The 27,184-nt window shown below is 39.2% G+C and overlaps 1 protein-coding gene and 1 long non-coding RNA gene across 2 annotated transcripts in view; one reads left to right on the top strand and one right to left on the bottom strand.

The window, feature by feature from the left end:
* Window positions 1-803: 803 nt before the first annotated feature.
* Window positions 804-4,693, bottom strand: LOC308521449. Its single transcript, XR_013996178.1, has 2 exons — window positions 4,105-4,693; window positions 804-2,511 (listed from the first exon to the last, which is right to left on the bottom strand). It is a non-coding gene; the product is annotated as an uncharacterized lncRNA (long non-coding RNA).
* COL19A1 (collagen type XIX alpha 1 chain) overlaps window positions 4,205-27,184 on the top strand; it is a 301,251-nt gene continuing 278,271 nt past the window's right edge. Inside the window, exons 1-2 of the mRNA XM_081094481.1 lie at window positions 4,205-4,357; window positions 19,409-19,535. Coding sequence (XP_080950607.1) covers window positions 19,445-19,535 — 91 coding nt within the window. The 5' untranslated portion in view covers window positions 4,205-4,357; window positions 19,409-19,444. The remainder of the gene's footprint in view (window positions 4,358-19,408; window positions 19,536-27,184) is intronic.

The following is a 27,184-nucleotide window of genomic DNA, read 5'->3' on the forward strand; positions in this document are numbered from 1 at the left end:
ACAGCAATGTGAATGAGAACATGAAGAAAGCATGGGACATGTTTATTATGTGGTTACAAGTAATTATGTGCACAACTGAAGAGAGTAAATTGAGGTTACACTATTTAGGGCCTTGAATTACAGGGAAAGGATTTAATTCAGTAGGAAATCAGAAATTTCATGTTCCTCATCTGAATAAGGAGGAAGTGGGCTTGTTCTCTGTTAATTCTTTCAATAAATATTTATAATAGAAAAAGTAAGTTCATCACTTCACAAATATTTAGTTACCATGGGCCTTCCAGTGCTATGATTCTATGATGATTTGTAAGTATATGTATGTGACTGACAAAAAAAATGACTGTATTTCATTCACTGTAATTTTTTGACCCTGACACTTTCACATATGAACAATTTCCCTCTCCTTTGAACTTTCAATATTTTGTATCTACTTTGTCTATTGCATATTGTAATTTCATTTCATATTACCATTCTATATGCACACATGTCTTCTCTTACTTATCAACTGTTAAGTCCAGGAGGTGGGGCCCATGTTCAACCCATCTTTCTATACTTCACAGGGCTCTGTTTACGAGGATTTAAAAAATATGTGGAGAATGAGTGAACAGTTTAATTAATATCTGCTTCCTAGTGAAATCACTAGACTAAGTTTAAATGTTTTGTTACATACTAATTTTTACCTAGAAGATTCTTACTGGGAATGATTGAAAAGAGTACCTGAAAGGTGAATTTCTTGGCTCTTCTTAACACCACTGTTAAGAAGAATTTGTTGGAGATATATATATATAAAACTCCACACTTATTCATGTTTGTTAGATTTTTATTACAACAGTAATACATGTTTATTGTAGAAATTTCATATAGCACAGATAAGCAAAAGGAAGAAATAAAAATCTCTCACAACCCTAACTCAGAAATAAGTTACTGTTTTAAGAGTTTATGAAGCAGATTTTACATGCATTTTTAAAAGCTTTTCACACACATGGCTCATTAGAAAGACTGAAACTCCTTTTAGAGTTATTGAGACTGTTCCTCATTTATGCCAATCACTAATATTAATCTGGAAAAATGGATAGGAGAAAAATCATTCCTTTATACATGTGCTTTTCTTTGATACTAATTAAATTGAATATTTTTTCATGTGTTTTTTGTATTCCTTTGTGAATTGCCTCTTCAAATTTTTGCTTATTTTTCTACTGGGGTATTTCTCTTCCTCCCTTTTAAAAATGATTTCTGAGAACTGGATGTGTATTAATAAACATTTTCCCCAATCAGGCGTTTGCCTTTTACCATATCTCCTTTCAGAGTCACCCCCGATCTCTAGATGAGGGTCTAATAAATTGAGTGAAAGTCATATCTATGATCATCTCTTCCTCTCCCGTCTAAGCTGAGTCAATGTCATGAGCTAGATTAGAATGTCTTCCAGGAATCTGGAAGCAAACATAACAACCAGTGAAATATTATTTTCTCTATGAAGGGGACTATTTTCAGAAACAATAGTAGAAATAGCATTTAAATTTTAAAAATGCCTTACCTTACTTTTGATGATGCCTAAAAAGTTACCACTTAGATGATAACTTTCTTTTTGCTCTTAAGACTATCATATATAGTACTGGCCTAGAAAGAATAGACCGCGAAGTGCATGCTAGTGATGACAAGTCAGATTTGGTAATTACAGTGAACAGTAACGTCTGTTCATCTGCTATTGAAGCAGTGAAGTATTTCCATGGGCTATATATGGAAGTCATGTATGGCTATGCCCCATAAATTCAATAAAGAATGAACACTTTTATGGTTTGGTAACTAACAAATTAGCTGGGGGCAATGCCGACATTCTTCTTGGAAGATGGAAACTATGAAGGAGGAGAAAAGTGAAATAAATTACAAAAGGGGAAAAAAACTACATGGCTGGGGAATACAAAAGTACACACACAAAAAAAAAAAAGAAGAAGAAGAAAAGGGAAAAATAGCTATCAAACAAGAGATTGAGAAGTGAGGCTTAGAAAAAACACATTCTTTACATTTCTTATCAGGCAATTATCAAAATCCAGTACAAGTTAACTTTAAGTCATTTAAATTATGTAAGTGGGCACGACAAATATGGAACAGTTTTTTTTAATGCATTAAATGGAATTTATCTCTAATTTATTTTACTGGCATAAAAATAGTTGAACGTGTCTTTCATGGGTTATACATGTAGAAAGCAGTTTGTTTTTGAAATTAATTTTTTTTTTTTACGTACACACACGTGTTACAAGCCCCTCAAGCTGTTCACCGGAATTCAAAGTCCTTTCAGATTTTCCTGTTGTTTTCAGATGATTGTTCACCAGCGATAGCTTCAGAAGCAAGTGGAAAGACTGGTCATTTACAATTTTATTTAGGTTAGATACATAAGAGGATCTTGATTAGACATGAAGTCACTTGAAAATTCAATTTTAAAAAATTGGATAAAGGACCATATCCAAGGATACAATAGTTTGTGATCATGAAACCGATCCAGATTGGAATCCTTTCCTAAAAGAAAAACACAGGAATATTTACTGATTTGGGGGATGTTGGTATATCTAGGAACAAAGCGAACAACAGATAATAATTATTTCAAACCCTATTTATTCAATTCTCACTTTCTTCCAAAAACTTTAAACATTTTGAGTAGGAAAAGGAACAAACTTAAGATACAAACAAAAATATAAGTGTTTGGCTATTTTAAAAATAATTATGAAATTATTAAGATGTTTTCAAAATAATGCTTTACATTTAAAGGTGGTTTACCTATACTAAAACACAAATTAGAGACACAATTTTGGACTTCCTGTTAGATAGTTTGCCTTAAATAGTATCAATTAAATGCAATTACGATGCATTTTCTAGTCTATTATAGAAATAAACCCTGGGTACTCTTATTTCAATTTACTAACAATTAAAAGGTAAAGTTCAATTGCTTAGAGAAAATAAAAATCCAAACAGCAGTAATCCTTTTTAAAAACTTAGCAAATGATCACCAAAAGTCTGATGAAAGTTTGCGGATCATGTTTTCAAATGGCCATTTGAGCAGCGTGACTCATGTGATAGCCTCCCTCCTTGGCCTCTTTCCATAGTCAACCAAAAATGAGTGATGAAAATCACACAAGAAGGAAATACATCCGTGGGTTTTAATTCCTGACATATAAACATGGTTTGCATCACTGTGGATGTAAAGCTCTAAAACTGCAGGCATTTTGATTATGATGAAAGACAGGATTAAAAACCACTAGTTGACTCTTAGACAGTTTCACTTCAATGAAGTGGAAGCTAGCTACCTCCTAAAATTTTTAACATTTTAATTTTTTGTGAGATTGATTTCAGTTATTTTCTGGTGAAGCGTATTTCTATGCTTTAAGGTAACTTTTAAGCTTAATGATTTTCACCATTATGGATCAATAAAATTTATCCTACTTTCCCCAACTGGGATAATACTGAACTAAAAAACACTAAATCAGTATATCTCTTTTCTAACGACTAGATCACTTTTTGAAATTCGATATTGGTTCTATTTTTTTCAAATATATATTGTATGTGTATATATACACACAATTATGTACATATACGCACACATACTCTATGTACATACATACATGTATGCATATATCTACAAATATACACATATATTTACTAAATGTGTATATCTATATCTACAAATGTATGTGTGTATATCTATATATACGCTACACACACAAATCTGTAGACAAATGTCACCTTCACATATTCAAAGCGATCCCAACGGGTTCAAAATCCAGGAAAGATACGATATTTAAAATCACAAAATAGTTTTGCGCCCTGAGACAAACCAAGTCACACAAACCTGTGGAGAAGAGCATGATTGGAAGGCAGGCTCTTTTGATTAACTTTATGTAAACTGAACTCCCCACCCCCCCCAAAAAAAAAAAAGTGAAAAATGAAACATCAATGCTATCCTTTTTTAGCTCAACTGTTAAAAAGCCAATTATCTACCTGTGAATGTCTACCAAATAGAATACTTTGAAGACATTTCATAATCAGAAGTGAGGAATTGAGCACCTGGCATCCGACCATCATTCTATCTGTTGAAACTGCAAATAAAACATGAACCTGAAATGCATGATTTCCAGCTCTAAGGCGACCTTGTTATAATTGAGGGAGACCTGGGCACGAGTTGGCGGAGTCCTGTCTTGCCGAGTCCTCCGTCCTCGCCGAGTGGGAGGGTCACACCGGGAGAGACTAATAAGGGCAGGGATGCGTCCCCCTTCCCCACTCGCAGGGAGCTCACTCGGGCCACTCCGCGGCGGTGCGGCAGCCCGGCTCGGACTCCACTGCGCCTGAGGGGCTCGCACACGCGTTCAAGGTAAGCTGCGCAGCTCCGCCGCCGGCCCTTGCACTTCATCTCTCGCCCCCGCGCCGCCTCTCTGTCACCCCCGTTCATGTTTCTGATCATTTGCGTGCATCTGCTTTTCACGAAAACGTAAAAACGGTGCTACACATGGGAATCTGTTTGGGTGGATGAAGAACGCACACCTGCAATTACGCATTCGCAGAGGTAGCTTCCTGATGGGACCAAAAACGCTTGGCGCGACGTGGCCGCTTTCCTGAGCTCCACATACTGCAGCTCGTGTCCTACGGGCACCGAATGCAGGCGATACGCGTTCTACTTTAGTTCTAGGTGGTGTTTCTGGCTCTGCGATGGCAAAGCGGAACTATGAGCACTGCTGATGCGGGCGAGAACAGGCATCAAATACAGAATAAAAATCATTCACGGAGTTAACTGCACCAAACAAACCGTATCATTGCACGCCGCTAGGTGTTCATTTTGGGTCTCTGTCTAGAGATGTTACCCCGGGGAGGCGAGAAGACATGTTCCGGTGCCTGGGTCTCCGACCCGGGTCACTTATTCCGACCCGCGGGTCTTCCTCCCAAGTGCTACTTCGCGGGACCCCGGGACCCCGGCCTCCCCGGCCTCCCCGGCCTCGCTCGCCCGGGGCCTCCGGCCCCTAATTACCCTGCAGCGCGCGCCGCGCGGCCGGACCGAGCGCGCCCGCCGTCCCCGTCCCCGCAGACGCCGCCGCCGCTGCCGCGGGAACGTCCCGGCCCGGCGCTCGGAGAACGCGGCCCCCGCCTCCGCCGCCTTCGCCGCGAGAACGGCCGCCGCGGCCGTCAGTGCGCGGGCGCCGGGGCTGCCGGCGAGGCGGGGAGGAGGGAGGCGGCGCCGCGCAATCCCGCTGGGGCGCTGCAGGGTCCCGAAGAAGTTTGTTGGCCCGGAACCAAGCATGTCGCCTCCGCCGGGCGCACCAGCTCCTCCAGGACAGGCGGGCGTGTAAGCAAAACCTGCCCCGCGCAGGACACTGAGGGCGGGAGGGAGCAGGCAGTCGCGGGGCAGGTGAGCTGGTGGACAGGCCAGGTTACGGGAGCCTCGGGGAGACTCTGATTCGGGAGAGAGTGGAGAGGGTGTGGGAACACAGTGCTAGCCTCATGGGGCAGTAGCTGGGGCGAGGAGTGGGGGTCAAAAGGATCCTGAAAATGCCTAGAGTTTCATGGAACCACCGAGGAATTGCAGCGGCGAGTGACCATGAGCCACACTGGAAGTTGGAAATGGAAGGGTAAAGGGAAACATGTGCTGCCTCCTGCCACCCCCAATTCCAAGACGTCTTGGTCCCATCTGCTTGGAGGGAAGTCTGTGGAGCAGCAAGATGGGAGGATGGTCAGGAAGCTCAAGAGGAACGTCTATCAGCCTGATAATGGAGGGCATGAAATGCCCCCCCCCCCAAACCCCTGCCCTCCACCATAACCAAAAACAAAGAGAGAGAGAGACAGAGAACGCGCACAAGGTGCTGCTTATTCTGCTCAAATCAGGCACTCCTGTAGTTCTTTAAGGGGTCCTTAAAACCTGCTCTGTTCAAGTGTGTGATCTTCTCGCATCCCCTGGCTGGTGCGTGGCGAGAAAACTCTAGGACCCTCTCTAAGTGCAGATCTTTGATATGTGCCTGTAGAGGAGGAGCTGGGAGGTTCCAGTGTTGAGATGGTGCAAAACGCACCTAAAAGCCTATTTTCGAGGAGAGCTGACAGGATTCTTTGAGTGGGAATATTTGTCTTGAGTGGCAAAAAGGAAGGGTGGAAAAATTCATTTTCTCCCCAGGGGATAGAAAATGGAGAAAGTAACTGGTAGGTGCTTCCATGAGGCTTTGTCCAGACTGATTTCTCAAACTGGTAGGGAGTCTAAGCAGCCTTTCCTGGGAAAGGAAGGTGAAGATGAGCAATAGAGCAAGGAGGTGAGCCTGAGCCTGACATGAACAGGTCAGAGAAAGAGCAAGAAGGTGAAAGAAAATCAAATGTGATTCTTATCACAGTTTGGACACTATCTCTGTATCTGAATCATCACCCAAGGAAACCATCTAAAACAGATGGGAGCCCATGATATTCTCCAGAAATGGAAATTTTCCATCTACTTTCTGGTCTTCCAGTTTAATCTCTCCTGCTGCAGTTTTAGTTCATCCCTCCCCACCACCACCCCCAGAAAAAAATGCCCAGGGGGTACACAGAGTATCCATTTTAGAGGCAGGAGAAGATATGGGGGCATTGTATTGTTAATCAGTGTCATATCTACAATTCAAGAGAAGAATGAAAAATAAACAGAAATAAAAACTAGCAGAACTTAAAGAGATGCAAATATATAACCTGGAAAGGATGCTGGAAAAAATAGAATGAATGTGACTGAGTTGGATTATTTAAGGCAGGCCATGTTGAGGACGTATATCTTAAAGAGGCAGAGAATAACAAGGCGTAGAAGAAGAGAGCGAGAGGGAGGACATTCCAGCCAGAAGGAATGGCATGTGTGAAGGCTTAGAGGTGGGAGTGAGTAGTCATGTGCCTGGGAAGGCAGAGAATCCAAACTGGGGTGAAACCTGAGATGAAGAAAGCAGATAGCACCTGCCAAGGAGAGATTGGAGAGGAGAGGCTAAGAGGCAAGGGGCTCTTTAGGGTGTTATTTTATAGGCAAGTGGCGAGATAATCAGGTAAGGAAATTGCCCATTGAATTTGTAAGTTGATGGAAAGATGTTGAATGCAAGAGTGAAACAATAGGTCTGTCTTATTCATGCATCCGGTTTATGATCTCTCTCTCTTTGAGAGAAATCAGATATAACTCACTAGATTGTAAGATTATTTGATCAGAAAGCTAGTAGAGCTCTTCAAATGGAAGAACAGAAAAAGTTAATAAAGTGGGAAAATCTATGCATATATATATATATATATATATATATATATATATATATATAAATTTAAAAGTTTAAGTGGCAGTGGATTATTGACATAGATATATCTGTGGAAATGGAGCTAAAGAATTGAAATCTGAAAAAAATGTAGGTCAGTCGTGAAGGTTGAGATTGAGAATAGTTTACATATAGGATAGAGAGGATGGATTAAGCATTCTCAAGGGGAACCTGAAGTTAGAGATCCTATAGGAAGCAGGCACTAGTTTTGAAGTAACAGAAGAAATAACAGGGAACTCTGAGAAAAGGTGATAAAGTTGACAAATTTTAGAGGAGTAGAAATGTTCAGAACCAAGGAATATATTTTCTTTGAAGAAGAGAACAACCTTGACTATATATTGTTGTCCCCAAAAGAACTGAAATTGCATGCACTGATCCTTTTAGTAATTTTCCTGTATTTTTCTGTAATTTTTTACTTCATCCATACCCTATCTAGATATATTACTCAACAGTTCCAACCTTTCATTTGTTTAATTTTAGTACAAAGGTATTGCTTTAGACTATATTGATCCCACAAATTGAACAAATGAGTACCTACTAAATGCCAAGTTTAAACAAAACCCAAATGATAAGTTGCAATTATTTTTTCTCCAAGATGTTGACTATTGATAGGAGACAGAACATACACCTCTCTGAGGATTGGGCAGTGAAAAGCCACCAAGAGACTTCAGCAAAGCAGAACACTAATGTGATTAAAGTTTTGGTTTAGAAATGGAACTATTTAGCAGTAGGAGATGCAGTTAAGGAGAGCCTGACTATTGTGGCAGCTGGTGGAAGGAAGGTCTACTCTTGCACGAATTTCGTGCATCGGGCCTCTAGTATTTTGTAAAATGACTGAAGGAAAGGAGACTAGTTAGGAGCCTATTGCCCTTTTCCAGATTAGAAATGGTAAGGACATGAACTAAGGCAGTTTCTGTGAGGATGAGGAAGTTGGTATGGATTCCAAAGACATTTTAAAAGTAGATTTGGTAAACTTTGAAATTTGATATGGAGGGTAGAGAATGGGTTGAAGATGATTTTGAAATTTCTGATTTAGGCTCCTAAGTTAATGATGATGCCTGTAATTGAAATATGAAGGTCAAGAGGTATCTGTAGAATATAGAGGGCAGAAACTTTGCCTAAGCTGCAAAGGAATTCCCAAAGTAACCTGTTTCATTACTACAGTCAATGAAAAGTATTGTGAAATAATGCTAAATCTAGTTCTAAACTTAGAGGGTATATTTGTCCTATTATTGGCTTGGAGTTTTAACTCTATAGGTATAGCTTTGCAGTTGGTTTTCTCCAATAGTCTGTAGACTCTAGTATAGCTTCATGAAAGATAGATTCTAAAGATTGGTAAAGAACAGATGTAAGACACCTGTTGTTTTGCTCATTTACAAGATGTGTCACTTCATAACAGTATGGCCAGATTTTTTTGGTGGAGTTACATACAGACATACTGAAGGGTAGTCAAGATGGTTTGTTTTAAAATTTGTCTTCTATCCACCCACATAGCATTTCTCTTTATAATGCATGCTCTGAAAAAGGGTTCTTTCATTTAACAAATCAAGCCTATTTTTTTTGAAAGTCAAAATATTGTGTTGCTCATTAACAGCCTATACAAAGCCAAAGACAATGTATGTGTTTATTTATTTTTGGTTTTGCTGACCAAGGGATTTCCCTTCATTGTCTCACTGCTGTATACCCAATGACTACTGGATCCCCAGTGGCACATTGTAGGAACCTCATCCTGTCAATGGAACAAAAGACTAAGGGTCCCCAATGTCCCTTTCTGTCATTTTTGTGCTCTTTTTACACAAATATAGATTAATAAGGGATTTTAAAAAAATCTATGTCCTCATTCAAATATTGTTAGTTTTGATAGTTGCCTTATAGGATTTCAAGAGCTGGATTAAGGAAGTTTAAGGGAGAGTGACAATTTTCCCTTTAATAATTTCCTTAACCCAACCAGTATCCAAAACTATTCTGGTTGGCAGAGGATGGTAAGAGTAACGGGTTAGAGATAGAGAGAGGTCAGAACCAGGCCTTTAGGCAGCTTTTATTTCTTTGTTAACAAGGGACTGAGAAATCAGTTACAGGCAGGACTGTCTGGATGATTTTAGAGGTTCATAGGCTCTAGCAGTGTTGTCTGCTTAAGACTATTATTGCTGGACACACTACCAATTATGATGTTAGTATTTTGTAGCATCAGGAAGAAACTGTCTGAAGTCTGACTTGGATATTGATAGAGAATAGCTGAAAATTTAAAAGGAAGTGTATAGAATGTGATAGGTCTGTCCCACCTCCTGATGGTAAACATGGTGTAACAGCAAAGGCTTATTAGTCAAGCAGACCTGGACTTGAATCCCTGGCTGTGGGATCTTCTCTATGAGCTTTAACGTTTCCCATCTGCAGAACAGGGACCTGCTGCCTGTCTTCAGTGCCACCCTGAGGCCTGGGCAAAAGGGTTCCTGCCCTGAGTCCTCTACTTTAGAAGGCCCTGATCTGCCCTTGCTCTGGATGTGCACCTGCTCTCAGTGTTAGGAGTTAAGAGAAGGAAGGAGACTTGCCCACCCAAAGAATGATCTAGACCAGGCTCTGGGTATACAAGATCCTGAAATTCCTTGGCTGAATCACCTTTAGTCCTCTTGCAGGATATGGAAGCTCTCCTCCTGGAATCCATCTTCCCAGGGCCAGACCAAGTTACTAGGTGTGAACACCCCTAGGCCCAAGGGAATGGTCAAGGAATGGCTATTTGCACAGCATGGAGCTTAGAATTATTGGGATGTTCTCATATGTGTGGTTGAGGCCCCTGATAGTGTACAGGGAGTCAGGAATGGGAAAAAGTGAGGGCTGGACTTTGGTCCAGGCCAAAGGCCAGTATATTCCTTAGAGTTTGCGCTGTCAATTCTAAACTTGACGTTGGCTTTTAGGTTATTTACCAAGATAAAATGAAAAAAAAAACACAAAAACATATCTATTGTCAGTTTTATTAGCTTTATTTTTAACTTTCTAATATTTGACATATGGTATGTAGATATCTTGCCCTAACCCCATTTCTTCATGCCTGCCTCTTAAATTATTCAGAGTATTAAAATCAAATACCATATATACTAGTAAAAGAAATTCTACTGCAGAAAATGACAACAGGTATGACCAGTTTTCTTCATATCCTTCTTAAAATGGATCATGAGACATCCTTGTACACATTTGGAAAAAAGTGATTTGAAGGCTTTAAGAAAGCTTAGCATACACGTATATTATTCTGAGGTTCTACATCACTCACTCCATTGGGAAAACATTAAAGGTCTGTGTTAAAGTTTAAATCTTATCTCGGAAGAACAACACATTAAACACTGGCCTACATTCATTTATAAAGCGAACTTGATAACCACGTAGCTGGGATCTGAGGGCCAGGGTAGAAAAGAGGCAAGTTTTGATGAGGAAGGCGATTGTGGACAAAGCCAAGAATTGAGATCTGGGGAGGGCACCAGGGAAGGCAGCAGGGAGCAGTCTGAGAACAGCAGGTGTCTGGGGAGAGTGAGAAGGATCTGAGGAGATTCCAGAAAGACCTCAAGGAAAGCTTTGTCCTCAACAATTTTTGGGGGATCAACCCTTGTCAACAGCTTACAGCAGAGATTAAAGATCTGAAAAAAGTGTTTTTTCCCCTTCTTTTTAACATATACAATATTCATTTTGAGAATTCGATAAAAAGCTATTTCTAATATTCCTAGCTGAGTGGAGTATGTCTCTATTTAAATAAGGTTGGGACAACAGGAAAATCGGATAGTAAACATATTTTAGAAATGTACAAAGAGCAAAGGTGTTCATTATAGTAATCTTTGAAATATAAGATTCTGAGATGTCTTAAGAATTATAAAATAAAGATAAAATTATTGTCACTATAGATTCAAAGGTAAGTATAATTTACTGTATCTCAAGACTTGAAAATTGGCAGCTTTTTACTTTTTAAAATTCAGTGAATATTTAAATTTTTTTTAAATTTTTCAATTACAGTTTACATACAATACTATGTTGTGTTAGTTTCAACTGTATGGCATAGTAGTTAGGCAATCATATCCTTTACAAAGTGGTCCCCATGATATTTCAAGTACCCACCTGGCACTGTATATATTTATTATAATACTAGAGGCCTGTTGCACGAAGAGATTTGTGCAATAGGCCTTCCCTTCCCTTGGCTGCTGGCACTGCTTTCCTCCCGCACCCGGGACCCAGGCCTTCGCTTTGGCTGGGCTCCGACTGGAGCCACCCAGAGCCATCAGGCTTCGCTGTGCAGGCCCCGGGGCTGTGAGGCCTCTAAGCTCCGCCTGGCACTGGAGCCCTGTAGCCTCACTGCTCTGCCTGGCGCTGGGGCCGTGAGGCCTTGCTGCTCTGCCTGGTGCCAGGGTGTGAAGCCTCGCTGCTCTGCCTGGCACCAGGGTGTGAGGTCTTGCCTCTTAGGCCCCAGGCCGTCAGACTTCGCTTCACTGCTTGGAACCTAGTATGCAAATTAACCGCCATCTTTTTTGGTGGTTAATTTGCATACCACACTGATTAGCCAATAGGAGGCATAGTGAAGGTATGGTCAATTACCATGTTTGTCTATTATTAGGTAAGATTATTAACTGTATTCTATATGGTGCAGTTTACATCCCCTGGACTATTTTGTGACTACCAAAGTTTGTAGTTCTCAATACCTTCCCCTTTTCTGAAAATATTTCTTGAGTCTCTGCTTTTCCAGGTACTGTGCCAAGTGCTCAGGATACAGTGATAGAACAGACAGACATAATCCGTGCCCTCAAGGAGCTTAGAATTGAGTAAGAGCAATAAACATATGTACACAGACAAAATAGTCTGAGCTAGAGAAACCTAGGGCCAGGGCATGGACAGGGATTGGCTTTTCCATTTAGTAACATTTAAATTGAAAGATGTAAGGGAGAGCAGGACCCAGCATATTCCCAGATGAGGAAAAAGCATACACAAAAGCCATGAGGTTGGAAAGAATTAGGGAATTTGAGGAATAGGACATTAGTGAAAATAAATGTACCAAATGAGACTGGAAAGGTGGGTAAGGAGCCAGATTATTCAGGGCTTCTAGGCCATAGAAAGGAGTTTTTGGATTGCATTTTAAGCACAGTGGGAAATCACTAAAGGGTTTAAAGCTGGAAATGACATGATCCCACTTTGATTTTTTAAAAAATCTCTCTAAGCTATGTTGAGAGTGAATTTTGTCAGGAGTTGATGGTGCATGAGGGAAATTAGTTTAGGGAACTGTTGAGGAGTCTAGATCAGGACAATATGACCTAGGATAGTGGTAGAGGACTGGAGAGCAATGAATGGATTGGAAATGTGTTTAGGGTAAACTGGTATGATGGTTTGGGTGTGGGAGATGATAAGGAAGACAGAAGAATCCATGTGTGCTTAGGTTTCTGGTTTGAGCATTTTGTTGGGTACTAATTATTGTGATTGGGAAGAGAATGAGAGGAACAAGTTGTACTTGAGAATCAAATGTTTAATTTGTATAGTTGTAGATGTCTGTGTGACATCTAAGAGAGATTAAGTTGGCAGGTGGATGCAAAGTCTAAAGTTCAGAGAAGAGGATTGGGCTGGAGATGTAAATTTTAGATTTATCATCTGACAAATACTACTTAAAGACAAGAGAATGGTGAGATGACCTAGGAAGCATTATAAAGAGATAGGAGAAGAGGGCCCACAGATTCCAGGTCAGTAAATTAGGTATACAAAAAGATCTGACAAGAGAATTTAGAAGGAAATCCCAGAGAGTATGAGAGCAGAGAGGCCAATGAAAATGAGGGTTTTAAGAAGGAGGAAGTGGTCAGCTATTGGAAATAACACCAACAATTGAATTAGATAAGGAGAGAAAAGAATTCTTTTTAAAAATATATATTTAATTGATTTCAGAGAGGGAGGGAGGGAGGGAGGGAGGGAGAGAGAGAGAGAGAGAGAGAGAGAGAGAGAGAGAGAGAGAGAGAGAGAGAGAGAGAGAGAGAACATTAATGATGAGAGAGAATCATTGATTGACTGCCTCCTGCATGCCCCACACTGGGGATTGAGCCTGGCAACCTGGGAATGTACCCTGACCAGGCATTGAACTGTGATCTCCTGGTTGATGGGTCAATGCTCAACCACTGAGCTACACCAGGCTGGGTGAGAAAAGGATTCTTCTTTCAAGATCTTGCTGAACTTGGCCAGTGACATTTCAGTAGATTGGCAATGGTGATCTCACCATTCCAGTGGAATGGCAGTTCTTCAGTGAATAGAATGCTTAGTCAACTAACAATAACATCTTGTTCTTCAAACCTTTTGGATAAATGAAACTAAGTACAATTATTCTCTAAGTGGCTCAAATAAATAGTTGGGAGACCTCAAGATTGAATTCATGTGCTTATGGCTATATAGCCCTCTGGTTCTTTGTTGCTGAACAGGGACTAAAACTTCAATGAACAAATTTTTAGGATGCCTTGGCGCTTCTTCCTTGTGCAAATATCAATATTAATATCAGGTTAAGAAGAGAAATGCAACTAAATTTTTACTGATGACTATTTATGAATATGTAGAGTGAACAATTATCATAGCAGGTACTTTTTTTGAACACTTATTGTGTTCAGGGCCCTCTGCTTTACTCTTTCCAGGTATTAAATGGTATTGTTCCTAGTTTTCAGGTGAATAAATGAAGGCTTGGTGAAAATACATAAGTGGCAAAGCTCAGACACGAAGCCATGGTTTTAGCTACTACATTATGCGGCTAATTTATCAACTAATAAAAATCACTTTGTTTAAAAATGAAAGTGATCAAGGATCTCACTGAAAGTTAGATCAGTATTTGTGATTTTGATCAATATTTGTGAGTTTGTTTCTTTGAAATAGAATTAATTGCTTTAACAGTTACCAACTGATTTGAAGTAATAGCTAGGATAAGTTTGCAAAGTCCCATTAGGATTAGGACTATATCTAGATGACAGAGTTCAAAAGAAATAAGTATAAAACCAGGTGTTTGATATTTAGAACCACACATATGATTTTAATATTACAATTGCTGCTTCTAGCTATTCACTCAGAAATATCCAAGATCTTGAGTTAATTTTAAAATGCTGATCTTAGAGTTTTGGGCACATGCAAAATACCAAAGATGGTGGCTTTAGTTTTCTTCTAAAGAGTGTCTATGGATAACATTTAGGCACTGGTATGATGGTTTATTTTATATTTGACTCTTGAGTAAACTTTGAATGGTGGTAAATATATGACATAATATTATTTGCATATTTAGAACTCTTAGAATAGCTATTCTAATAATACTGTGTTTGTCAAGTACACTGAAGGAGCCATTATATTTTTAATTGCAATTCATTTCCATGTTAGTTACTGCACTATAAAAATTAATTTAAGTAATGTTAAAATTTTCCATTACAGGGATTCTATTTACTAAATCTTTTATTGTAATGTCTGTAAAGTAATAGTCTGAATTCAGAAAGATAATTTTGGGAGGTAATATTAAATATGATGTTAATGGCAGGCTCAGATGTGGTGGGCATTGCATAGATCCATTTTATACTTAAATAGAAGGACAGATATTTTTTATGTGTGCAGTAATTACTCCAGTAGCAGTAATTATTCAATCCAGTAACAAAATAGTTAAGTTTATAGAAAATGTGATATTAAGTCAAAATATGGAAAATTATTATTCAGAAGAGAAAATAGAATTGTAAGTAATAAAATTACATTTTAAAGATATAAATAACTATATATGACACTAAAGAACAAGCAATAAAAGAAAAATTAATTTGGACTACATAAAAATAAAAAATTGTGCAGCAAAGGCCGCAAGCAACAGAGTGAAAAGGCAACCCACCATGTGGAAAAAAATATTTACAAGCCATATGTCTGACAAGGCCTTAATAATCAGAATACATAAAGAACTCCTACAACTCAGCAACAACAACACAAACCAAATTTAAAAATAGGCAAGATTTAAATAGACATTTTTCCAAAGAAGATACAAAAATGGCTAATAAGCACATGAAAGTGTTCAATATCACTGATCCTTAGGGAAATGAAAATTAACACCGCAATGAGATACCATCTCATACCTATTAGGAGGGCTGCTTTTACACACACACACACACACACACACACACACACACACACCAGAAAATAATGTTGATGAGGATATGGGGAAATTGGAACTGTTGTGCATTGTTGCTGGGAATGTAAAATGGTTCAGCTTCTATAGAAAACAGTGTGATGGTTCCTCAGAAAATTAAAAATAGAATTATAATGTGATCCAGCATTTCCATTTCTGGGTATGTACTCAAAAGAATTGAAAGCAGGGACTTGAACAGATATTTATATATTCATGTTATTTGAATATTCATTATACACAATAGCCAAAAGGTGGGAGAAACCAATCTTCCATCAAAGAGTGAATGGATAAACAATATATGGTATAAACATACCGTATAATATTATTCAGCCTTAATAAAGAAGGAAATTCTGACACCTGCTACAACATAGACAAACCTTGAGGAATTATGAAATAAAGTCACAAAAGGATAAATACTGTGTGATTCCATTTATATGAGATACTCAGAATAGTTATATCTATAAAAGAGACAAGAGAATTGTGGTAGCTAGGGACCAGGGAAAGGAAAAATGGGGAGTTACAGAATTTCAGTTTTGCAAGATGAAAAGTTATGAGTGGTAGTGATTCTTACACAATCATGTGAAGGTATTTAATGCCACTAAAATATACAATATTAAATTTATGTTAGGTGTAATTTACCAGGATTAAAAACAATAAAAATAGAGATCCAGGAGCCACTGTACCCAGTGGTCAGAGGGGGTCCATTCTCCCACTTCAGACACAGCTGCTTCCCACAGCCAATTGGCCTGGAGGTCAATTCCTCCCAGTGATCCTACATCAACCAAGGCACCAAGAGTGCACCAAGAGTGTCCACCCCAGGTAACTGGGGAGGCTGAGCCACTGGGCCCTACAGGACACCTGGCGCACAGGGCCACTCTATCAACACAGGGAAGCAGCCAAAATGCGGAGACAGAGAAACAGGTCACAATTGTCAGAAACGGAGGAGGACAGACGACTGGATATAGAGTTCAAGGCCACGTTTATAAGGTTTGTCAAGAATTTTATGGAAACCGCCGATAAATTTAATGAATCCCTCAAGGAGTATAGTGAGACCATGGAGGACATGAAAAAGGACCAACTAGAAATTAAGCATACACTGACTGAAATAAAGAATAATTTACAGAGATCCAACAGCAGACAAGAGGATCCCAAGAATCAAGTCAAAGATTTGAAATACAAAGAAACAAAAAATACCCAACCGAAAAAGAAAAAAGAAAAGAGATTCAAAAAGTATGAAGATAGTGTAAGGAACCTCTGGGACAACTTCAAGCGTACCAACATCAGAATTATAGGGGTACCAGAAGGAGAGAGAGGGCAAGATATTGAAAACCTTTTTGAAGAAATAATGACAGAAAACTTCCCCCACCTGGTGAAAGAAATGGACCTACAAGTCCAAGAAGCGCAGAGAACCCCAAACAAAAGGAATCCAAAGAGGACCACACCAAGACACATCATAATTAAAATGCCAAGAGCAAAAGATAAAGAGAGAATCTTAAAAGCAGCAAGAGAAAGACAGTCAGTTACCTATAAGGGAGTACCCATCCGACTGTCAGCTGATTTCTCAACAGAAACCATGCAGGCCAGAAGAGAGTGGCAAGAAATATTCAAAGAGATGAATAGCAAGAGCCTGCAACCAAGATTACTTTATCCAGCAAAGCTATCATTCAGAATGGAAGGTCAGATAAAGAGCTTCACGGATAAGAAAAAGCTAAAGGAGTTCATCACCACCAAACCAGCATTATATGAAATGCTGAAAGGTATTCTTTAAGAAGAGGAAGAAGAAAAAGGAACTCTTACCATTTGCCACAGCATCGATGGAACTGGAGAGCGGATAAATACCACAAGATCTCACTTATTTGTGGAATATAATGAACAACATAAACTGATGAACAAGGACTGATCCAGAGACGGAGAGGCTTTGATTGGACTGTCGGGCCTTGGAGGGAAGGTAGGGGAGGGTGGGGGCAAGGGGGAAGGATCAACTAAAGGACTTATATGCAAGCATATAGGCCTAACCAATGGACACGGACAACGGGGGGGTGAGGGGATGAGCGGGGGGTGGGGGGGTAGAGGGTACACATATGTAATATCTTAATCAATAAAAAAATATAAAAAAACAAACAAAAAAACAATAAAAATATATAAATTATTGTAACTGGTGTGACATTAAACATTTTTTAAAGAAGACAAAATTTAAGTTTTAAGAGGCTGTACAGACATTGATAATTAGGAATCAATCTGAAAATATATTCAGAGTTCTTTCATACACATTAAGGTATATATTTACATATTATGAACATATTTTTCAATAATACATCTGATAAAGGGTTAATATCCAAAATATATAAGGATCTCATACAGCTTAACAAAAAAAAGACAGACAATCCAATTAAAAATGGGCAAAGGACCTAAATAGACACTTCTCCAAAGAGGACATACAGATGGCCAAGAGACCATGAAAAAAATGCTCAAAGTCATTGATCATCAGAGGGATACAAATTAAAACAATGAAATATCACTTCACACCTGTCAGAATGGCTATATCAACAAATTAAGAAATGAGAAGTGCTGGCGAGGATGTGGAGAAAAACGAACCCTAGTACGCTGCTGGTGGGAATGCAGACTGGTGCAGCCACTATGGAAAACAGTATGGAGTTTCCTCAAAAAATTAAATATGGAACTGCCATTTGACCTAGTGATCCCACTTCTAGGAATATATTCTAAGAAACCTAAAACACCAATCAGAAAGAATGTATGCAGTTTACAATAGCTAAAATCTGGAAACAGCCCAAGTGCCCATCAGTAGATGAATGGATAAAAAAAATCTGTGGTACATTTACACCATGAAATACTATGCAGCAGTAAAAAAAAAAAAATATAAAAGGATCTCTTACCCTTTGAGACGGCATGGAGGGACCTGGAGAGTATTATGCTAAGCAAAATAAGCCAGTCAGAGAAAGACAAGCATCAGATGATCTCACAGATATGTGGAATATAATGAACAAAATAGATCTAGAGATAAATAAGCATGGAATCTCAGAGGAAGGCAGAGACGGATGGGTGGGATGAGATCAACCAACTTGTATGCATATATGCATAGCCCATGGACACAGACAATAGGGTGGTGAAGGTCTGAGCAGGGGATGCGGGTAGGCTGGAGGGGGCCAGTGGGGGGAAAAAAGGGAACATATACTTTCAACAATAAAGATTTAATTTTAAAAAGGTATATATTGATATATTATGTATAATTGCATATATAATCAATATCCAATTATAGTCGGCCTTCTGTACCTGGAGGTTTTGTATCCACAGATTCAACCAACTTTGGAATAAATATATTCAGGGGGAAAAAGCCCAGAAAGTTTCAAAAAGCAAAACTTGAATTTGACACTTGCCAAGCACTGTGTTGAATCCACTCAAATGAAGTGATATGTAGGCATACTCTGCTGTAGCCCATCTGCAAATATAGATTACTAGAGCCCTGGTGCACGGAATTCATGCACGGGTAGGGTCCCTAGGCCTGGCCGGCAATCGGGGCTGATCTTTGGGGTGACTGGGGGGGTGACCAGGGCCCCCCGCTGGCACCTGCCTTGGCTGGCCTGGCACCACCCACTCACCTGCCCCTGCTGCCACTGCTGGTCAGGGCCTGAGGGCTGGGGGCAGCTCCTGTGTCTGCCCCCTGGTGGTCAGTGCATGTCATAGCAACCAGTTGTTCTGCCAGTCATTCAGCTGTTTGTTCGATTTGCATATTAGGCTTTTATTATATAGGATATGCAATTACTATGCCATTTTATATTAGGGACTTGAGCACCTAAATATTTTAGTATCCTTGGGGGTTCTGGAATCAATCTGCCATTGATACCAAAGGACAACTGTATATAATTATACATAATGTAAAAATCTATTATGTTCTCTTTGGTGATGAGGATTTTCTGGAGATACAATGATAGGAATTGTATAATGAGCTCAATTCTAATATTTTGTTCTGTTGCAGATCTGTGGTCACTTGTTCACGTGGTTTCGAGGCACAATGAGTCACGCTGGCTCTTGGAAATTGTGGCTCTGGGTGGCACTGCTCCTGCTTCCTGCTTCCACTTCCGTGACGGTCAGGGAGGAGCCAGGTATCCAGGCTACCTCTTTTTCCAGTCATCAAATGTTATTTATAATCTTTAAACTATTTTTTTAAATCATGATAATAAATCTTGTTAAAGTTGAAGAGGTCATGGATTAACTTTATTTAGACAAAATAAATAATACATTGTTTTCCCCATTCACCTTCATTTGAACATTGAGAATTCCTAAAATTATCTCATTTTTTTTCATATGCATGTTATATTGGTCTAAATGGCCTTTTCTTTCTCTCATTGGTATTTGCAAATATAAATATATTTGTGTTCATTTCTGTGTGTGTATATTTCTCCCTTTCTCCTTTAAGTTTTAAGTTATTTGAGTTATTCAAACGAGATTGGGCGCATTCAGGGTGGTATGGCCGTAGATTTTATTTGAGTTATTCAAATTATAAGGACAGAAACTCATCACCATTTAGGATTAACTGGGGACATATCTAATCTTAATTAGGAAAAAGTGAAAAACAGAATAGGAGATATAAAAGGAAATGTCGTTTAAATTATACGTCAGTTTTGTAATATCTCAGATGAGGTGAACAAAAGATTTGAACTAACTAGGTAATATTTATTTGTAATTGTTAGATTATCAACCTCATAAATATTTCCAAAGGGCTTGAAGGCAATTTGAAACTAATTCTACCTCTGATTTTTATAAATGATTATGTGGCTAATTAGGAATATTTTTCTTGAACAGTGAGTTTGTGTAAGGTACTGATCTAGATGTACGTCATAATTAAAAGTTGAACTAGATACACTGAAAAAGCCATTTTCTAAGCAAAAAGAAACTTCAACTCTCCTGTGCAATTACATATAATGTATTCTGATTATGGTCACATGTGATGATGTATACAGAGTATGAGTCTCCATTGTGCTTATTCTTTTAAATATATCCTTTAATAATTTTTGCTAACACTTATGAATACACTCTAGTAGAAACTTTTGAGTTTGAAGCACACATAAAATAAAAGCAATCTCTTATAAAGCTATAACAAATCTTAGTCTCTCAGAGTGTTATGTGAGTCTTTATGACTTTTTTTTTTTTTTTTTTACTAATTTGGCAAGAGGTATGTTTCCTAAAATAATTTACATGAAAGTTTGTGTATCCTACCACTGTATAAATGACATCCTATGGCTGTCATACTTTTTTTGGGGGGAAACTCTTTCTTCAGTGAGAAAGAAATTAGGAATGACTCATGGCAAAAAGAAGTACATGGAGCAGGGGAGTTTATTCTGACAAAGTTGTTACTATTCTGGATTTCTTTATGACTCTCTTATGAGAGCTAGAGATAATGCAAATTGAAACTTAGAAGGAACAGGACTGTTTTTGGTTAGGAAGGAAAATGAAACTTTGATTAAGTAGGACACAGTTTTTAGGCACATGCTAGGGTGTAATAAATGAATTTGATGATAATTATTTGAAAGATCTACATAAATGGATTTCCAATTTTAGTGCGAGCATGTATCATTGGGGGTATTATTTGCAAGCCCCAGTCTCAGAGATTCCCCTCATGCAGGACAGCCTTGGGTGGGATTCAGTCTTTTACATGTTTAGCAAGCTCCCCAGGTACATCTAATGCAGCATGTCAAAAGAAAACACTTACTTTTAGCATAATGGCGTTGGTTTTCTTGCATCTTATGCTATTGGGTTCCTTTTATTTTATTTTGTTATTTTTTTGCTTTTAATAACTTTTCTTTTATTATGGTGAGAACACTTAACATGTGATCTACCCTCAGCAAATATCTAAATCGATAATATAGCAGTGTTGACTATAGGCACAGTGTAGGACAGTGGATCTCTGGAACGTAATCATCTTGCATAACTGAAACTTTCCAGCTTGGGATTCCCCTGAATGTTTTGCTTTAGCAGCTTTGGTATCTCAATTCTTTAATCAGGTTATATTGTATGTAGGACAACGGAAATGTATGTATGCTGGCCCATTAACTTACCATCTGTCTGATAAATTTTCATAAGAGTATGAATTCAAAATTAATATGAACTCTAACAGGATTCACATAACATAAAATACTAAAAGAAATTAAGAACAACATGAAGAGTTGATTTTTATCATGCCATTAGGTAGTAGGTGCTCGCAAAGTAGTGCGTACTCCACGTGCCATGGAAATGGCTTAACCTCAAGTGTCATTTGCTTTAATTACAGTGTCAGCACAGCGCTGTCATAAGGATTATTGAAGATGATGACCCGCCAGGCATCGTCTTCTTGTGTCTTGTGTCGCTGATTCACAGCGCAGGTTCCAGTTTCAGTTCCCTCATGTGCAGACCTGTGCGTGTGGTCACTAACCATGTACCGGAGGGAAGTGATTACATCTAAAAATAAGATATAACCAATCTGAGGGAGAGGCTAGGGTTTCAGCTCTGGAGTCTGAAGTTGTCAACAGTCTACTGTTAAACCTAAATATATGAAGGATAAATTGAGTCTTTTAATTGCTTTACTTTGACTCTGTGGTATGTTTAATAATTACTTGAATATTGTCCTACTTGGGACAGAATTCAAGTGTAATATGGAGTGCTTCAATAACAACTTGAATTTTAAAATCATGAGGCTATTTAGAATTTGCTTCATGTTTTTCATCAATTGTACTATTATGTGGAGATTGTGAGATAAGGCATATTTGCGTATTTTTATGCTGCAGATGAACTGTTCAAATGTGGCAGTTTCAACTTAGTTGTCAAAAGAGAGTAGGGAAGAGAATTGTATTAAAAATTATACAGCATGTAGATCAACTCAAAACTTACTGTACTCAGTTACTTAAAACTTTCTTCTGTGATAGCCACTTATGTATCAAACTAGAGGCCTGGTGCACAAATGCATGTACTGGTGGGGCTCCTGGGCCGGGGCAGGGGAGGGGTGAGGGGGGAGGGACCCTGATCAGAGAGAGAGACCACGGGAGGTTGGCCGGCCACGAGAGATTGGCTGTGGGAGCGCGCTGACCACTAGGGGGCAGCTGCGTTGAGGTGGTTAGTGTGTGTCACAGCGACTGGTCTACCAGTTGACCGGTCGTTTGGTCAACTGGTTGTAACAGTCACTTAGGCTTTTATATATATACTAGAGGCCCAGTGCACAAAAATTTGTGCACTCAGGGGGAGGGGGAGGGGGGGTCCCTCAGCCCGGCTTGTGCCCTCTTGCAGTCTGGGACCACCTGCTGGCTTAGGCCTGCTCCCCAGGGGATTGGGCCTAAGCTGGTAATCAGACATCCCTCTGGCAGCCTGGCAGCCTTCAGGGGATGTTCACTTGCCAGCGGGGAGCAGACCTAAACTGCAGTTGGACATTCTTAGAGTTGCTGATGAGGCAGGAGAGGCTCCCACCCCCATTGCTGTACTGGCAGCCATCAGCCTGGCTTGTGGCTGAGCAGAGCTCCTCCCATGTGAGAGCGCCCTGACCACCAGAGGGCAGCTCCTGCATCGAGCATCTGCCCCCTGGTGGTCAGTATGTGTCATAGTGACCAGTCATTCCCAGTCCTTCTGCTGTTAGGGTCAGTTTGCATATTACCCATTTACTATATAGGATAGAGGCCTGGTACATGGGTGGGGCTGGCTGGTTTGCCCTGAAGGGTGTCCCGGATCAGGGTGGGGGTCCTGCTGGGGTGCCTGGCCAGCCTGGATGAGGGGATGATGGCTGTTTGCAGCTGGTCACACCCCCTTCAGGGTGGGGTCCTCACTGGGGTGCCTGGCCAGCCTGGATGAGGGGATGATGGCTGTTTTTAGGCTGCCTGCATCCCCTTCAGGGTTGGGGTCCCCACTGGGGTGCCTGGCCAGTCTGAGTGAGGGGCTGAGGGCCGTTTTCAGGCTGGTGGGTGACTGAAGCTCCCACCCTCTCCTTTTTTCTTTTTTTTTTAAATTCTGGGATTTATTTACTTTCTATGGCTGTCACTGGAGCTGAGAGCCAGCTTTAGCTCTGAGGCCGGCTCCTGCTTGAGGCCTCGGCTGCTGAAAGAAGTTATCTGGAGTTTGTTTGGCTTCTATAATTGAAACACTGTTGCCATCACTGCCGCTCTAAGCTTTGAGGCTGAAGCTGGCTGAAAGCAGGTATCTGGAGCTTGTTTAGCTTCTATAATTGCAACATTGTTTCTTAGATTGCAGCTCAGAGGACGGCAGCGGCAGGCAGGGAACCTTGGCTTCCTCCATCACTGGAGCAAGCAAGTCTCCTGTTCGCTTCAGCTGCTTGGCTGCCGGCCACCATCTTGGTTGGCAGTTAATTTGCATATTGCCCTGATTAGCCAATGGGAAGGGTGTTGGGGTTATGGTCAATTTGCATCTTTCTCTTTTATTAGTGTAGATTCAGTGGGGCCTTGACTTACGAAGTGTCCCGACTAACATGTTTTTCAAGATATGAGCTGTCTCTCAGCCAATTTTTTGCTTTGAGTTGTGAGCTAAAATTCAGGTTATGAGCCAGCTTCAGATACCCCACCGCTAGTTGGCGCAGTGAATGTCACAGTGAACGCCACAACATCAGCCCAGCATCACGTGTCTCACTCGTTCACTTTAAGATTTGACATACGAGTAATTTGAGTTATGAGCTCCATCACGGAATGAATTAAACTCGTAAGTCAAGGCCCCACTGTATAGCTAATTAAAGGATCCTCTGTTTCTCTTACTTTCCTTTAAGATAAAATATCAAATTATCATCAACAGTAACATTAAAACCAGAATAAAACCAGAATAAGGAAAAGCATCAAAAATAAAACAAACAAAAAACAAACCCACATGACTGAATACAAAGAGCCATGATAGAATGCCATCTAAATCATATATATATATTTTTTACTTATGGTAAAATTTCAAGTGTCTAGATTGAATTGGTTATAAACTTGGGCCCCAAACTATACATATAAACCAGTGGTTCTCAATCTTTCTAATGCCGTGACCCTTTAATACAGTTCCTCATGTTGTGGTGACTGCCCAACCATAAGATTATTTTTGTTGCTACTTCATAACTGTAATTTTGCTACTGTTCTGAATCATAATGTAAATATCTGATATGCAGGATGTATTTAGGCGACCCCTGTGAAAGGGTCATTCGACCCCCAAAGGGGTCGCGACCCATAGATTGAGAACCGCTGATATAAACCGTTTTAAACTAGTTTTATATTAATTTCAAGAAAAAAAAACATTCTGAAATTTGGTTTTTACCAATTGAAACATTGCAGTCTGAAATTTAGAGTAGAAAGTATGCTGTCATATAGAAAATATTATTTTGTGTTTTCAAGAATTCCTAATGTTCAGTATGTCACCATGTAAGCATGGTGCTACTGATCAAGGCACTTTGTGACTAAGTGGAGGAAAGCTTCACAAATGTTCAGTAAAGGCATCGCTCCTCCATTAGTGTTCTATCCTTGGGAGGAATAGCTTTGGAAACAAAATAAGCAGTGAAGATTCTGTGACCTTTTGTGATTTCTCTGTTAAAATAGCTTTCTTCTTCTCCCTCTCTTTTTTCTTGTTTGGTCACTTTTCTGTATTATTTTTGTTATATTCTGGTCCAATGTGCTTTCCCTATTTCTCTTAGGTCATTGAATATCTAGGTCATAGAGTTAAGGTATATTTAGCTTTTGTAAATGCTGCCAAACAGTTTTCTAAGGTGGTTGTACTGTTTCTACTCCCACAGCAATGTAGGAGAGTTCTCCTTGCTCCACCTCCTCATCAGCACTTAGTGCTGTCAGTTCTTTAATTTTTAGCCATTTAGTTGTATCTCATTGTGGTTTTACTTTGCATTTCCCTGATTACTAAAGATGTTGAGCAACCTTTCATATGCTGGTTGACAATTTGGATATTCTTTTTTGTGAAATGCTTAAGTTGTGTTTGTGTGTGTGTGTGTGTGTGGGTGTTTTCAAAATAGGGCTTCAATATTTTTCTTATTGGTTTGTGAGAGTCTTTGTATATTCTGGATAAGATACTTTGTAGGATATGTGTTGTAATAGTCTGTAGTTCCTAGTCTGTGGCTTGCCTTTTTGCTCTTTTAATGTTGTCTTTTGATTAATAAATATTTTCATTTTAATGAAGTTCAATTTATCTTTTATAATTAGTACTTTCTGCATCTTTAAAATATCTTTGCCACCCCAAGTTCATGAAGATTTTATGGTTTTTTTTCTTTATTGTTTTACCTTTTAAAGTTATGTCTAAGATTATCTCTAATTAATTTCTGTGCATGGTGTGAGGTAAGGGTCAAGGTTTAGTTGTTTTCCTACATAGAGATCCAGTTGACCCAGAACCATTTATTGAAAGATGATTCTTTTTCCACTGTATATCAGTAGCCCTTTTATGGTAAACAAGGAGATCAGATATGTGAGGTCTGTTTTTAGACACTTTGTTTCATTGATCTATTTATCTATATGTGTACCAACAAACACTATGTTATAAAAATTCCTGATATCTGACTGTAATTTTCTAGCTTATTCTTCTTTGATTTTGCCTTAGCGATGTTAGTTTTTTTTGTAGTTCCATATAAATTTGAGAATCAACTTGTTAGTTCAAACACACACACACACACGCACACACACACACACTCATGCACTCATACACTCACACACACTCATTTGGGATTTTAATTGGTATTGCATTGAATCTAGAAATAAGTTGACAATTGACAGCTTAACAATATTGAATCTTCCCATCTAAATACTCTGGCTAATCTCTTCAGTTACTTAGGCATTTAATGTCTCTCAGCAATATTCTCTAGTTTTTGGTGTAGAGATCTTGATGAAATGCTTGGTTTTTATGAAAGTGACTATGGCCCAGGCCAAATACACAAGGTTTAAATTTATGTGGGCCGCAAAAAAACAAAAGCTTCAATTTTCATAGAAACATAGGTTTATTTTGATAGAGACATGCTGAATACAAAGGGCTGAAATAAATGAGTAATCGTTAACGTAAAATAATAGAACATTTTAATAAAAATTAATATTTTTTATTGAACATTAACTTACCAGACACTGAATAACTGCACAAATTAATAAGTGTAATGCAAATAAACCTATTTTTCTTGTTCTCTAAAAGTGAAGTATTTCCTGTTGCGCACAAGTAGTCTAAGCCTAATGACCGGCAATTGGCTGAAATGGTGTGCCTGCGCATAAGGGAAATGAATACAACACGATTATAGTAATCAGTCATTAGTGAATGTTGTAGTTCGTTATTAATAATTATATATAACAGGATATTGTAAAAATTAAGTTATGAAATTTTTATTAAAAAGTTTCTTACATACCATTATATTGTCTGGGCCACAAAAATATTATTGTGGGCCACATGCGGCCATGGACCATGAGTTTGACATGCTTGCCCTAGCTGGTTTGGCTCAGTGAATAGAATAGAGGGTTAGCCTATGGACCAAAGGGTCCTGGGTTTGATTCTGGTCAAGGGCATGCACCTTGGTTGCAGGTTCCTCCCTGGCCCAGGCCCTGATAGGGGTTCATGCAGGAGGCAACCAATCGACGTGCTTCTATCATTTCAATGTTTCCGTTTGTCTTTCCCTCTCTCTTCTACTCTCCCTAAAATATCAATGGGAGAAATATCCTCAGGTAAGGATTAACAACAACAAAAAAAGCGACTATGAATTCAAGTTTAAAAAATTCATAATGTTTACAAAATGTCCAGTTTCACTATTATATAGGACCTGCAGTTATGTTTAGAT

The sequence above is a fragment of the Myotis nattereri genome (genome assembly GCF_964212035.1).
Source record: "Myotis nattereri genome assembly, chromosome: 6".
NCBI lineage: Eukaryota > Metazoa > Chordata > Mammalia > Chiroptera > Vespertilionidae > Myotis > Myotis nattereri.